The 16,105-nt window shown below is 39.7% G+C and overlaps 1 protein-coding gene across 1 annotated transcript; it reads right to left on the bottom strand.

Annotated features, from left to right (window-relative positions):
• Window positions 1-783: 783 nt before the first annotated feature.
• Window positions 784-7,330, bottom strand: plek (pleckstrin). Its single transcript, XM_042066388.1, has 9 exons — window positions 7,168-7,330; window positions 4,985-5,140; window positions 4,459-4,640; window positions 3,594-3,685; window positions 2,802-2,986; window positions 2,275-2,379; window positions 1,876-1,959; window positions 1,644-1,716; window positions 784-1,524 (listed from the first exon to the last, which is right to left on the bottom strand). Exons 1-9 carry the CDS (start codon window positions 7,207-7,209, stop codon window positions 1,385-1,387), a joined length of 1,059 nt encoding a protein of 352 aa, XP_041922322.1. The 5' UTR covers window positions 7,210-7,330; the 3' UTR covers window positions 784-1,384.
• Window positions 7,331-16,105: the final 8,775 nt, after the last annotated feature.

Here is a 16,105-nt window from a genome sequence, read left to right on the forward strand (position 1 = left end):
GACAGGAAAAGACAGGAAGACATCACTTCCTACATTGCCTAAACTTTACAAACAATAAACAGCATCAACAGTCAGGAAACAATGTATGTGGGTCTACTTTTGCTGAAAATACATTTCTGCATTTTTCCAACTGCATTTTTTTGACGTTTGCAGGTGTTACTTCTGTTTATCACAATAAGTTTTGGTTTTGTCTTCCCCTCTCCTCGCTGATTGGCCTGACATTTGTTTTTGTCTGATGGAGACGGTTATGAACTATGGTATGAACTATGGTGTTCCAGACTAGATCTCCCTGAAAGAAGATCTAGGTGGGCGGGGCCAGGCTAACAGGACTGCATACTACAAGGGAATATCTAATTACACAAAGTGTGGCAACTCTGAAGCAAACCTTTTTGACTTATTCTTAACTATGTTAATTTCTTGCCTTCTCAGTAATTCGAAAAACTATCTGTGGTCAAGATGTAGAGAGAGCTTTTGAGCCTTACATGGGTGTCCTGTATCTCAGTGTTGCAGTTACCACGGTAATAGCAAAGAGCAAAGGCAATGTGTTGCTATGACACGTAAGACTGAAACCACCCCTGCCTTTAACAATAGCTCTACCGAATCAGATGTTTAACGTTTGCTGTTGCGAGAGGTGGATACTGTATAATAGTGTCAAAACAGTTTAGCTACAAACTGACTGATACATTTGACTAGAAAAAAAGAGTCTTGTTTGTGCTTTGAATTTGCCAGCAAACACTGAGCTGTGCTGTTGTGAAAGTAAAAAAGGAAGAAAGAGACAGATAGTGTTTTTGTTATTATTGTTTTTACTTCACTAATAACATTTAATCCTCACCTCCCATTTTTTTATATATTGAATAACATTGATCTATCCATTCTCGAGAACACCTCCTTAGATATACAGTATTTCCTGTGTAGACTACTGTGAAGAACTTGGGCCCATTGTAGAGGCAGTCAGATGTTCACTGTTTATATAAGGACATTGAGTGTGGTGGAAGTCATCCTTCACTTACACCACAGAGTGACAAGACAGGAGAGAAAGGAAATGATATGTGTCAACAAAGTGAACAGGAAATGGCTGGACTGAAGATACGTTAGTGGTTAACCATGGTGTTGTTTTCCTTTTTTTCTGGCCAAGAATGGAAACAGAATGGAAGCAAAGAACAAAATAATGTTGCTACACAAATGTTAACATCCTGTCTGCTTGTTTCTGTGAATTTAGCCATCAAATAAGGAAGATTGCAGACACAGTCATCAGGAAAAATGCGGTGTGGTGCATGTAATGACAGGATAGATAGCATGACACACAGACACACTCCTATAAATAACTAAGACAATAGTGTCTGTACAAGTCTATGTCTTCTGCATACTTGTGAGGAGTCTCCCACTACTTCCCAGTCTTCGACACAGTCTGTATGGCTCTGATCCAGTCCTTACGTTCCTCCGGTGTAGCAGCTTGCAGGAAGTAGTGAACCTCATCTGAGGTGATAATCTCAAAGAGGTTGCCATCCACGTCATACTTCTTAGCTAGTGGATAGCAAGACAGATAAAGGTTACAGACAGAGGAAGGTGTGAAAAAAAATATAGGAGACAAAGGGATCTTTATCTAGATGGATTTAGATTAGATATGTAGGTTAGGAACACACCATCTGGGACATATTCCACTGCACTCACTACACAACCACGCAGGTGAATGGAACCGAGGGGATCATCCTCATTCTAGAGAAAGAAAGGATGAGATAGAGAGGAAAATAAGAGATGAAGAGAGTGGGAGGGGAAAAACATGAGAGAGAGAGAGATGGTGTCGTGAGAAGCGTTAGTAACCCACCTAGTGTTATCGTGCAATTCTTTTTTACCCATTGATAATGGTTTACTCACTCTCGTTGGATCATAGTAGTGAAGATATACAGGATCATCTCTGAGAATAAACTTCCGAACCTTCCAATTTTTTCTTCTGTGGCCCTGTTTAAGAGAACAATGCGATCAATTTAGCTGCATAATTATGAAGAATGGTTTGTGTGCAGGAGGGTCGAGAAGTGTGAAGGAAGACCACAAGGGCGGAGAACATCCTGCTAAAACATTAGCCACAAAACAACATCAAAACCTGACGAAACTAGATCTATCATAAGTAAAGGGCTTTTCATGATTCTTTTTTTATTGCTAATGTCATATCTGCGGGTATTGTCCGGTACCTCAAATCCTCTTTATCAAAAAAGAACAAATGTAAGGATACATGGAGGTATTTAGAACATTTAATTACGCAAATAAGGTCTTTACTTGTTTGAGTAGACATCCTTGTTTGATGATAGCCCCTCGGAATTCCTCTTTCATAATTGAATCCTCATCACTTGAATAACCTTCACAAAAGAAGCCACTGTCTGCCTACAAAGATACACAAACATAAAAACTTAGTTAAACAAAATGTTGGTTGATAAAAGTTGAAATGATACCCACTTCACAGACAGATGCCATCCACGACAAGATAGGCAGCACTGTATTGTTATTCATAGATTGTAATCCATTATTTCATTTCTAAGCAACAATAACCAGCTATACGACATATAAGACATATCTCAGCGATGTATTGATGTATGTATGTTTGTAATTTTTTGAATGCTGAAGTGCATCTAGGCTACAACATGTGCATACATCCAAGTTAAAAAAAAACAAACAAATAAGCTTGTGACATTACAGTGTGGTTATCTGTTTTAACCTAGACTGATGAAACAGAGGCTCTGCCTCTGGCTGATATGAAACCCACTTCAAAGAGTGACAGATAATAAGGAGGTGAACATTTCACTCACAAAGTAGTAGAAGGCTTCAGGCTGATCCAGTAGAACTGATTCGGTGCCGCCCTCGGCCCCTGATTTGGACAGCTCCCCAGCTGGCTGCAGGAAGCCCTCGTTAAGCAGGCCCGTGGCCAGCATGAGCCCTTCCGGCCTGTTCCGGGCTTTCCCCTCTGACACCAGCCAGTCCACTACGGTACTGCCTGAACCAAGGAAAAGGTAGGAGTAGTGATAGGAAGGGAGAGAAGACAAGGGATGGAAAGAAGAGAGGAAAGGAGAAGAGAACAAATGAGAGGAGAAGAAAAGGAGTATACAAATTGTATACATTTTTTTTTAATGCTTATGGGCCCTAATTTAAAAAATGGGCAAAGTGCAAAGTCTTACGTCTAACTAAAGCTAACTTAATAATTGGGGGGGAGCAATTTGTTAATTTAACAACAATGTCACACAATAACTATAGCTCATGCACAAGAACTTTGCCTGTTGACTCACTTTGCACTTTGACTTTGCACTTTGACTTTCATGGGACCCTTAATTAGGGTCCCATGAGCAAGACCTTAACCACAGCCGTTGATGTGTCAGCTCAGTGCTCAATATACCACATGATAGCTATAGTTCCTTCAAAATAGGCCCCAGGTGTTAAAAACAGTTCATACAAAAAATTTGAAGTTAGAACCCCATCCATAATAGAAGTGTTTTTTGCTGTAATAGTTGTATTACTGTGTGATCTGTTCAGACAGGCTGTACAGACATTTGATAAATATTGTCATGTCTTAATATTGTTTGTATGATTCATATATTGTGTTATACCACAGAAGCAGTGGTTGTAGATCTTCTTTTCTTTCTCAAGCTTCAACTCTTTAATTCCATTGTCTGAGTCTCTCATTAAAACATAAAGTTCACTGTGGAAAAAAAGAGAACATGTTCAGAGAAGTGCTAAAGGTAAGTTGTCTGTTTGAAAAGATGAACGTAAATATGCTGCCATGAACTGCATGTTCAAAGAAAATGAAGTTTCCATTCAGAGACACATTTATATCTATATTTTATTCTTCTTGCTCTTGGAGTGGCGTTGTCACTTTATCCAAATTTTTAGTAAAAGCATTTTTTCTTTTTCAAATCTTATTCATATCAGATTACATTATGTGTTTACATATGCAAAAGGGTTCTCATCTGTTGTAGAAAGAAATGGCTGATCTTTAATGCAATATCTACATTGCCCATTATCAGCAACCATTCATCCAATGTTCCAAAGGCATGTTTTGTTTGCTAATCTGATATAATTTTAAAAGGCTAACTGAGAAAACATTGAAAACTTTTGCAATTATGTAAGCATATTACGTAATCTGAAAACTGCTGCCTTGATTAAAAAAAACAATGCAACTGATCTCGGCTGGTATTCTGTCTATAATGGAGTGGAATGGACATTTCTAAGTGACCCAAAACTTTTGACCGGTAGTGTATATACATCATCTTACCAGGCTTGTGCAAAATTCCAGAATTGAATTGAAACTGGCTCTTAAATTCCAATTCAATTCTTGAATTTCACTTGCATTTCAATTGAGGTAGCAAACAGGAAGCAGAATTGCCATTCGAATTGTGCACAACCCTGCATCTTACTGTAATAATCTCCACACTTCCTTGACCTGACATATACATTGCCATAGATTTGTCATACCTCAAGTTGACTGTGTCTGGCAGGCGAATGGATTTGCGTGTGGACTTCCTAGCAAATTTCCTCCCGCCCTGCAAACAGCTGATGGCCCTCTTGATGTCTTTTATCCAAGCTTCCCTCTCCTCCAGGTGAGTAGCCTGGAAGAAGTGGTCCTGGTTCTTCAAGGTGCTGATCTTAAACACAAGCTTTGGCAGGAAAAAATAAATATTGATGAGCTACATGCACAAACTACGGTATGTTAAAGACAGTAGAGCTATGCTACAACTGCTGCGTAGCAAAGTTGAGAGAGAGCAGTTGATGTATAAGTCTCCATATTAAGAGTGCTATGTGTGGTGGCACTGACCCATAGTGCTGCTATTTTACTGAAGTCTTCACAAGGTCTCCTTTATGCTTTATGTTAGGTGTTAACAAAAAACAAATAAGCTCTGCTGTCACACAATGCGAGACACAAGTGCAGTGCAAGGTGCTGTCTGCCTGGGCAGTATGTGTGAAAGTGGATGTAAATAAGAGATGAGAGAGAGATGTATACCTGTCTCTTGCTATAGTCTTGACATGGATTTGTGAGCTTCGCTCCGTTCAGGGGAATCATTCCTTTGGGGGTGTTGTCGGTCTTCTTCTTATAGAACTCCAGTCCATCATCAGATAACACCACCCAAACTGCTTTCCATGAGTTCAGTAGAGTGCCCTTGACCACAGGCCACAAAAAACATTTCTTATTTATGGGCCACGTTGAGGATTTAACTTCCTCAAATCCTCCTTTCTGTCTGTTGTCAGTTAGAGTTAGAGTTATTTAATCTAGTGACAATAATCAGCTCCAAAACTAAATAAATTATGTTTAGACACGCAATTTACAAAGGGTTAAAGTCGTACAGATTGTTAATGTGCTTACACACTACAGTTCAACCAATGAAGATGGCTGACTAACTGTCAGGCCTCCATGATGAAGCTGTCTACGTATTCTTATAAACTTGACCAAAGTATTTTTAACACCTCTAGTGTGAAGGAAAGTGTATAACCATCTAGTCAAGCTATCTCTGCTTATGACAAGATATTGTGAATTACGGGAAAAAGAAAATGAACACTGAATACTGTATAAAACCATACAACATGTCATAACATGACAGGCTTTGAGTAATTGCTTATCTACACCAAATTTGTATAGATAAATTTACCAACACAAAACCTTCATATCTGTGTCAGTTTTACACTGGCAAAACAATGAGTAAATAATCTAATGGCATATTTAGAGGACACAGCATTCCCTAGAAGCTTAACCTTCTAACACTGTTCCGGTCAAAAATGACTGATTTACACATTCCCTGTACCATAAATATGGCATTTTTCATCAGATTGCTTCAAGATCTTATGATATCCTTCACAAAAGGCGTTTGAACACATAGAATTTATTTTGACTACTTTCTTTGAATTTTGAGTGATTTATTCAACGTAGAAACACTTGTTTTGTTTACGGTCAAAAATGACCGCCATAGGAAATGAATGGGAAAGAGTATAATTTTCATCCAGGAGATAAAAGACATCTCCTTACACACACTCCTACAACTTACCACCAATGTTCCCACACACAAACATGCATGCACACACAGAAGCACACACACACCCCCACACACCCCCCCACAAACAGAAACACATACAGTACACACACATGTACACCCACTCACACACACACACACACACACACACACACACACACACACACACACACACACATACTCAGTACATGTTGTCAGTTCATGTTGTCATGTTGCCACTTGTACGTGTGAACCACCAAGGCATTCACACACATACAGAAACACACCCATCCACACACACACAAACAGACACACACACACACACACACACAGTTCATGTTGTCAGTTCATGTTGTCATGTTGCCACTTGTGCAGGAAAACCACCAATGTTTGCACACACATGCATGTACTGTACACACACGGAAACACTAACACCCACACACAGAGACACAGACACACACACACACACACACATTTACACCCACTCTCTCTCTCTCTCTCTCTCTCTCTCTCTCTCTCTCTCACACACACACACACACACACACACACACACACAGTCACACACACACACACACACACACACACACACACACACACAGAGTTCATGTTGTCAGTTCATGTTGTCATGTTGCCACTGTGCATATGAGCCACCAGAGTTCGCACACATTCACGCACATACAGAAACACACACACCCACACACACAAACACACATGATGTAGATGTTAATGTTCTAATAAGGGTCTGTTTACAATAATGTTCTATTAAATAATCATTTTTGTCATGGTATTGGTATTTAAGAGTAGTTAAAACTGTCCGGTCAAATTTGACCGCGAACAGTAAATTAAGGGGGGTAGCAACGAACAGTGTTTAAAGGTTAATTGGGATGCTGGCCATCCCCCTCCCTTTACCTTACATTGCTGAAAGCAACACCATGGAAAAATCAATATTTATGCCCCTTGGCTTCAATATTCAACGCACAAAGACAGTACCCAGTTGGTCAAAAAATGACTACATTTGTCATGATCCTGCCCGATCAACGATACATAGTGCAATAGCAATCGTTCCGGGCATGCATTGGCAATGTCAGAGACTTCTCTTTATCAAAACTCATTGTAGCATCAAAATGAGTTTGAAGCGATTCCTTTAAGGTAAAAGAACTGCATTGTGTTGCTTTAGCCTTACCTTTTTAACCAGGTAGCCCTCTCTGATAATCTTTGGCTCCATGAGGCTCTCTTCTGATTGCTGCAAGGCTGCTAAGGTGAGTGTGTGAGTGTGCGTGTAAGTGTGAGCAGTCTACTTAAGCACGGCAGTTTGTGACTCTCTCAGCTGTCACAGCCCATACTGGTTTAACTTCTGCCTAGATAAAGAGGGAAGTTCTGCAATGGTGATTCGTCACATGGTCACAGCTTCCTGTCTATTTACCACCAGCAGTGGGTGACTTTTTTGTACTTTAGGCAGAGTTAGGCTACTTACTAATGAACCCACCCTTTCTTTCCATTCTTAAAAGTGTTGATTCAAGTTACCTCCCTACTCAAGATATATCATAATCTGTGACTCCTTTATTTCCTGTGCATATTACTGATTTCTTATAACTTATAACTGAGTTTTTCAGACATGGAGTGATCACCTATTTATTTGGCTGAAATGTGAGATATTTTGTATTTGCTGATCTATTGAGTTATATAATATTTATCTTAAGTGATATTTAAGATATATATCATATAGCTCAATGACATTACCTATATGATATTTATGATTATATTTATATTAAATAGCTCACTAACTGATCAAGGCTGTTACTCTCTCCTTTGTTTATGTAACTATACACAAATAGAGAGACAGACACAGCAAAAGCAGTTAGAAGTAAAGGTAGAGAGAGAGAGAGGAGAGAGAGAGAGAGAGAGAGAGAGAGAGAGAGAAAGGGAGGACACAATAGTACATGCAGCTGTTGTTTGAAAAGGAAGTACAAATGTGGTTGGAGTTGAAAATATCCTAACCACAACTTTCACTATCAGTATTTTCTACTTATATCAACATATAAAATGTGTCCTAACATATATTATATCTACTTGAGTTTAAACACATGCATTTCCATAGAATACCATTGCTTCTATGTCAAATCTGATTCCCAGAATGATCAGGTCATCATATTCATACAATGTGTCAATGTTTCCAGAGCAGGGGCTGTGTGAACCATTTCTTTCCACAGAACTAAGACAAATTGTTGTGGTGAGGCAGAGGTGGACAAAGTACACGATTTCTTTACTTAACGATTACACGATTTCTTTACTTAAGTGAAAGTATACTGTAGATACACCATGTCAAATATTACTCCAATACAAGTGAAAGTTGCTAAGTCAGATTTTTACTTAAAGTACAGATGTACTTGCTTTTAAAAATACTTTAAATCAATCATTATTAATTTTCTGTTCACAAATCTAAAACATTTTCACTGCGCAAGCTCCATTTTTCCACAGCAGATCAGTCTGGCTTCTCGCGATGGAAAAAATTTGGAGCCGTTCGCCAAACGAACGTAGCCTGGGAAAAACCCAGACGTACTTCCGGCAAATTCGAGATTCGCTCTGAAAATCCGTCTGGCCAAGAACCCATTCTAGCCCATTTCCAATTTAGGCACCAATCAGAACCCTTGAGGCGGGCTTTACACGATAGCGCACCCTGTTGAAGAAGTCGGGTTTTTAAAAAAAAAAAAAACATGGCAACGATGGCTGCTGCCGCTTGTTTGAAGCTGATATCACGTTGGTTTAAGACAGGGAGTTAAAAGTTTCTTAACTGCTTCCTTATGTTGGAATATGCAACATTGTACAAACATGTATGTAAGGGATACCTATGATATCTGCATAACTCGAATGCTACACTTCAGTGTTTGCCTTGAAACAATTAGGCCTATTCCGGCATAATTGCTTTGAACGTTTCAGTCCCTCGTCCCCCATTTCTGCTTTATATGTCCCGGTCAGCCAGAAAGAAAGGACGAATGAAACAAATGCTCGTTTGAATGTGAACGGTTTTGCTCAGAGCTGAACATGCAATTGTGTTTGACAGAGGGCAGATGTAATAGTGACAAAATATTAGCTTTCAGTGTGGCACGATGTCTTTGTAAATTAGCCTACGTTTAATTAAAAAGTGGTTAATTCTTCCTGCTTCTCCCGTCAACCAGACAGTGTTGCAAATGTGTGTTTCCGAACTTTCCGTCACTCTCTTTCTATTCGTTGCTCTGATTGGTTTTTGGCCTCTCCTATTGCGTCCGAGGCATTTTGATCGGCGTCCATTTGGGAACGCCCTTTGGAAATGGGCTGTGAACGAACCTTCCGCAGACCCACTCTCAGGGTGCATTCAAGGTACTTCAGAATGACAAGGACCGCCCCCTGTGGCTACTTTGTTTTTCCCACAGCAAGTGTTCATGTGCTTTGCCGTCGGAGTGTGTGACAAACACGGATGCCACAACAAAGGTTAAAACATACACTCACTAATCCTAAATAAACAACTGTATTTGCTTAAAATATAGTGTAAAGACGCTTGTGAAAGAAAGATATGCAGCTATCAAGTGACAAAAACGGCAAATTCCTAAGTTCACATTAAAACTGTTGGACATGAAAGGCCACATGGACTACAAACGAACTACAACGTGACGACAAAAGTGATGACGAGCCCCTAACTGGGCAACTCTGTTAGCAAAATCTAGCCCCAGTTTCCGACCTCTGACTCACACATTACGTGACGTGAATGACGCGGAATGATGATGTTTTGCCTCGGAAAAAGGTTTTTCCGAAGCCCATGAACGCTAGGTCAATTACGACTGAGAAGGGTCTGGTTTTAACCGGGCTAAAACGAACGGCCAATCAGCGTTGGTTTTGAGGCAGGTTTAGATCATGGAGGTGGTTTAGATTAAGGGTAGCCAGAGAATGTCTGGGTAGCCTAGCTTGTGGTTGTATTTTCGTTGACGCTCTGTTAGTACGTCATACGCTTCGTTGATCTGATTGGTTGATTTGGCCCGTCTATCACCAACTTAGGTGGTGATTGACAGATGGTTTATCCAATCAGCTAACCAGTAGGCCTATTTTCGCCCCTTCCCAAGAGTTCTCCAACGGAAAGTTCCCAGATGGATATGCCGAGCAAATGCAAAGCAATCCATCTGGTGGAGTCAGGTTATAAAAATCTAGCTATGTGGTGTCAGGTGATTGTCTAATTTCATTCCAATCTCGCAATGATCATGGAGAATACCCTGATTAACACCAGACCACTTCTCAAATCTCAATTGCTAACAGGTTTATCTGGGTTCTCCCAGGCTACATGGAGGATGTTCTGATGAAGAATCTGTTAATGAATGAACTTAGACCCTTTCAAGAGAGTTCCATTATCAGCATCATAGTTCCACAAGACTTCCTTTTAACATTCCATATGTTATCTTAATGCAGAGGAAGTAGAATGTTCAAGCATTGTTTTTGTTTTTATTGTTGAAACATTTCTGGTGGAGCCATAGCCATACATCAACCTCTTTTTGGCAAAGACACATGAGCAGCTTGACCTGCCTATGCAAAGGACGGGTGCTTTGAAGAGTATGTAGGCTACTCTAATGTAATAGTAAATTCAGTTGTGTTCTACTTATAACTTAAAAAAAGGACTCAGAACAATTGTGTATTTCTTCAATTACATTTTTGTGGTGGTTTATGCATTTACTTGTTCAGGCAGTGCCTCTCATTTGTTTATAATTCACAGTATTTAGCATAGGCATAATTCTGAGACACTAGGCTATACTGTCAATGTATGGACAATCCAATGGACAATCTTATGGACAATCCAAGCCACAAAATATTCCTTTCATCATTTTAGCAGTCTACATGTATCAGAAAATAAGGTCACACTTAGTATAAAGTAATTATTTTAGTTGAATAATTATCTCTTTACATATTCCAATACAAGGGAGTGCAAATGCGTGCCATTTTTTTGTTTTCTATTTCTAAGCCCTCAGTTCAGTCCAGCACTCTGAGTATTGTGAAAAGAAAATTGGGTGTAGCCTGCTCCCAACGTTTTTCAGTGGTCTAAACCTATGACTTTTTTTTATTTACTATTTCAAATTTAAAGGAACCATATGTAAGATTGTGGCCAAAACTGGTACTACAATCACTTTGAAAATTACTGTAGAGCGGTATATCCCCTCCCCCCTGACTCGAGGTTGTCAACCCGGATGCCGAAACACTACTGAGTTTGTGATAAGTAGATAGGTGGAGGGTGGCGCATCAGGCCAAAACACAACATCAACATCAGTTGAGGGCTGCAACTTCACTTTTTAAATGACAATATCCTGGCCGGACTACTGTTGTCATTGATATAAGTATTTGAAATGAACATGATTTCTTAATGTCTAGTGACATAACAGGGCAATTTTATGATTAATTGAAATACATTTCTTACATATGGTTCCTTTAACTTAAGTTTATTTAAGTTGTATATTTCATGCTTTTGTCTCAAATGTATTTCAGCACGTAGCACATTGATATAAGTGTGTGGACAACATTAACTCAAAGGCCAAAGGTAGACACCATTTTGTATAAGTACACATTTGTTTATATCATGCACGTGTGCACATTTACAGTGCCTATAAAAAGTATTCAACCCCTTGGATATTGCCCTGCTTTTACTGCTTTTGTAAATGGAATCTTGATCAATTTAATTTGGCCTTTTTACTGTAACGTTGATTTACAAAAATCCCCTCTTTAATGCCGAAGTGAAAGCAAATTTCTACAAAGTATTGTTTAATTAGATGTACTGCAAAACGATACAAAATATGACCGCCACTCAGTCCTACACATTCTCTCCGCAAAAATAAATCACGCTTGTCAATTTGTCTCCATCTCCTACTCCATCCCCTAGTCTTGCAACTTTTGTGTATGTAAATGAGTATGTGCATGTGTGCGTTTACTTTTGTGTACGTGTGCTTCTCTGTGCGTGTGTTTTCAACTGTGAGTGTGTGTGTGTGTGTGTGTGGGGGGGGGGGGGGGGTGGTAATGGGGTGTGTGTGTATGTGTTTGTGCTTGCATGCGTGTACTGTACGTGTTTGTGTTTTTGTGTGTGTGCGTGCCTGTGTGTGTGTGTGTGTATGCGTGTGAGTCTGTGTGTGCGTGCCTGTGTGTGTGTGTGTGTGTGTGTGTGCGTACGTATGCCTACATGTCTACTGTGTGTGCTTGTGTGTGCTTGTGTGTGTGTGTCTGTGTGTGCCTGCATGTGTGTGCATGTATCTTTATGTGTGCGATTGCGTGTGTTCATGAGTGCGTGTATGTGTGCATGCGTAGTGTACAGTTACTAAATGTACACATATTCATTTATTTTATCACCCGGAGAGAAGAAATACTCTTTTCTGATTGGCTGGTGGGGTGGCTATTAATTCTGAACAATGGGACACCTATGAAGTAGATCTGGTAAAAAAAAGTCACCTTTCCATAACAATGCTTATGAATGGTTATTATAACAACCATAGTAGGACGACGGTTGAGCCTGGAAGTAGGCTTTGCAACAATGGAATCAACTGTAAACAAGCTAACTGTCCATGCTATTGCTGTTATAGGGCCAAAGAAAGTTGTACAACAAACTGAACAAGTCAGTCTCTTTTTTAACGGAACTGCTTGTTTCCTTTGTGTGCTATAAAGGCATGACTATTGCCTATAGTGGCAACAGGATTAAACGAAACTTGGTATGCATTCAGAGGGTGTCTAAATAATCCTACGCTTCAAATTCCGTGCAGTTTTGAATCTGTCAGCCAGATTTGTGCAATTAAAAGGCCACGTTTTTGCTTTTTCATTTTTAACTAGGTGGTGCCTAGCCTCAAGGGCGCGGGAAGGGGGGTGCTGAGGGTGCTGCAGGGTTATGGATAGGTTTGAATATAGGCTACTAAAAATTAACAGTTATAGAGATCAACGTGAACGTGAGTCAGTTACTGTAAGAACCGTAGCGTGGTTTCATCTATGTGATAGCGATCAAGTGTGTAGGCCTATGGCTGATATAGGCCTACATATTCTATGCGATTTACACGTTCAAAAAAAAACCATGGATAAGCTGAAAGAAACTTTAATTGTGTTTTACAGTTTTGCAAAAATAATAAATGCATAGCTAGTGAAATCATTCACTATCTAGTCGCTAAGATAGAAATTATTAGGACACATACTTGCTGTGGAGATGACACACTTTAGGCTATTCAGAAATTATTTGCGAGATCATTGCAGCCTGATTATTAGCCTATATTTAAAGCCTAACATCTCTGGTGTGGTTTTGACGATCAGAAAAGTAATTTTCCTTATACTGAAATAGGCTAACGATGTCAAGAGCGCTTCTGTGGGTTTAGGGTGGGCGCAGTGGACTCGGAGTGCTGTCGCGGAACATTGGAATTTGTGGCTGGACTTTTCTAAAACTTCTCGCTATCACCCGCACACTGCACTAAAATTACGTATTTAGCAGTCAAAATCCTAAACATGTCCGGGGGGGGGAGAGAAATCGTCGGACATCCATTATTTTTGTTATTCAGCACCCCTGGTCAAAAATATGTTCCCGCGCGCCTGCCTAGCCTCGTGAGACCATCCTGATCTCACGAGCTTCAGATTTTCACTCACAGATCAGTCTGGCATCTCTCCGATAGAGAAAATTTGGAGAAGTTCACCAAACGAACGTCCAATCAGCGTTGGTTTTGAGGCAGGTTTAGGTGTGACACAACGAGAAGCTACTGTTCAATCTAAACAACATGACGACTTCCACGGATGAGATGAGCATAGCTATCGCTGAAGTTTTATCCGAATATTTGAGTATTCCTGGGGAAGCTAGGAGTCTGCAATGTAGCTGGGAGGAATGACGGACACAGACATCCTCCATGGCCAATTCAAGTTAGTGTTTGGTACCACTGAATCTTAGTTAGGCTACTTAACGAGAAGGAATATGCTTTCTTCAGACGTGTAGCCTACCATGAAAACTTGGTGGGGATTGTCGTTGATGAGGTTCATGTCACATACAAATAGTAGCCTAAGTTTAAAAACGTTAACGTTAACTAGGCTACTTACTTGTAGGCCTATGTTAAAAGATGCCATTAGAAGAACGCTTCGTTTATCTGATTGGTTGATTTGGACCGTCAACATAGGTGGTGATAGACAGATGGTTTATCCAATCAGCTAACCAGTATTTTCGCCCCTTCCCAAACGTTCTCCAACGGAAAGTTCCCAGATGGATATGCGGAGCAAATGCGAAGCAATCCAGTCAGGTCAGGTTAGTGCTATACATCAAATGTTCTGGGAGGAAGGGAAAATTAGAAAAAAAAAGATAGTCTTCAACAATGTGTAATAAGCAATATCTCTATGATACATTGATTAAACCTAGCACTACAAACCATCCTCAGGAAGGAAGAGGCTGAAAGAACTGACATGGAAGTAGGTTATTTCAAGAGAGAAATAGCGTTAGTAGCACATGATTTGTAGCCTACTTGTTTGCTTATAAGTGGATATGGTAAAGGAGTATATCAAACAACCCATGCAGAAAAATGATTATGGCCATGACAATGACGGCCCTCACGAGGTCTTATTCCAACAAATCTGGCCCACTAGCTAATATAAGTTTGACACCCCTGCCCTATGGTTCTCGAGATATTCACAGAAAACTATGTCCGCCTTACTCTCATTTCGAACTCCCCGGTTTTTCAGTGTCCTGGGAATCGTTGACACAAAATTACTGAAGAAAAAAAATCCAGAAGAAAAAAACTCTAAACTGACTAAACCTATACCGCTTCGCTGCGGTCATAGTAATAAGAAATATATAATGCAAAATAAGCGATTGCATAAATACCAGAATATCCCATATGCTCTTATTAAATTTCGACTAAAGATTAACCAAAATGTAGCTTTTTCACCACAAACACACCATACCTAATTTGAAGCATGGTAGTGGTTGCATCATGCTGTGGGGATACTTCAACAGTAGGCCCTGGCAGGTAGAGGTAAAATGAATTCAGCAAAATATATGGAAATTCTGGAGGACAATCTGATCAAGTCTGCAAGAGAACTATATGACTTGGGAGAAGATTTGCTGGTGAATGTTCTGAGTGGCTGAGTCAAAGCCCAGACCTCAATCTGTGTCTGGACTTGAAAAGGGCTGTGCACCTGATCCCCTTCCAACCTAACAGAGCTTGAACAGTTTTGTATAGAAAAATGGAGCAAAATAGCAGTATCCAGATGTGCAAGCCTAATTGAGACCTATCCATGCAGACTCCATGCTTTAATTGCAGCCAAAGGTTTATCTACTATGCTGACTTAAAGGGGGCGAATATTCATGGAATTGCTTATTTTTAATTCATTAACATTACTTTGAAGAAATCTGCTTTCACTTTGACATTAAAGAGGGGATTTTTGTAAATTATTGTAAAAAAAGGCCAAAATAAATTGAGCAAAATTTCATTGAAAGAAGTAAAAGAAGTAATGCACACATTTACATCATGTACATGAGCAGACAAGCCTAATGTAATTTCTTAACTGCTGACTTGCAATGTTAGGGATATAGAGTAGGCTACAAGAGTGTAACAGTAACATCAGTAACAGTCACCATCGCACTACATGGAAATAGTGTCCGATATACACAGGAGAGATGCTGAATTCGTAGTGCTAGGTAATTCCCCACAGCGGTTAATCAATATATTATTCGCTTTGGACAAAGGCGTCTGCCAAATCCCATACTGTATATTTGAGGTGCCCTTTGGATGGGAAACTGATTTACCAGTGAGAATGGGATGGGAAGCCTATTTACCATCAAAAAAGTCACCAACAGAGCAACCTTTGTGGGCAAAAACATTTCTAACAGAACAGCCTTGAGAACATTTCACTGGGGTTATCTGGGGTCTGTTTTGGTACGCAGTGTAGAAAATGGACGCAAATGGGAATTCGTATAGTGTGTTTATTTATTTATTATTGTTCTTTATATGATTTCCCTGTAGGACTATTATTATTAATAGCCTACAATCTAACACACAGTACACTGATTATATTATTCATTGTGGTTCATATATTTGCAGCGAAGTGATTGACTGCACATAATGTTGATGGATGGAAACAAAAATGTATGCTTGATCATTGTTACT

This window comes from Alosa sapidissima, chromosome 16, assembly GCF_018492685.1.
Source record: "Alosa sapidissima isolate fAloSap1 chromosome 16, fAloSap1.pri, whole genome shotgun sequence".
Classification (NCBI taxonomy): domain Eukaryota; kingdom Metazoa; phylum Chordata; class Actinopteri; order Clupeiformes; family Clupeidae; genus Alosa; species Alosa sapidissima.

What these genes read in the sequence shown, in the direction of transcription:
- plek (XM_042066388.1), bottom strand. Translation starts at nt 7,209, where the DNA reads ATGGAGCCAAAGATTATCAGAGAGGGCTACCTGGTTAAAAAG. An exon ending in ACTACTATGATCCAACGAGA is followed by an intron (nt 1,717 to 1,875) that starts GTGAGTAAACCA and finishes TTCTTTCTCTAG; the next exon opens with AATGAGGATGATCCCCTCGG. An exon ending in AGTGGAATATGTCCCAGATG is followed by an intron (nt 1,525 to 1,643) that starts GTGTGTTCCTAA and finishes GCTATCCACTAG; the next exon opens with CTAAGAAGTATGACGTGGAT.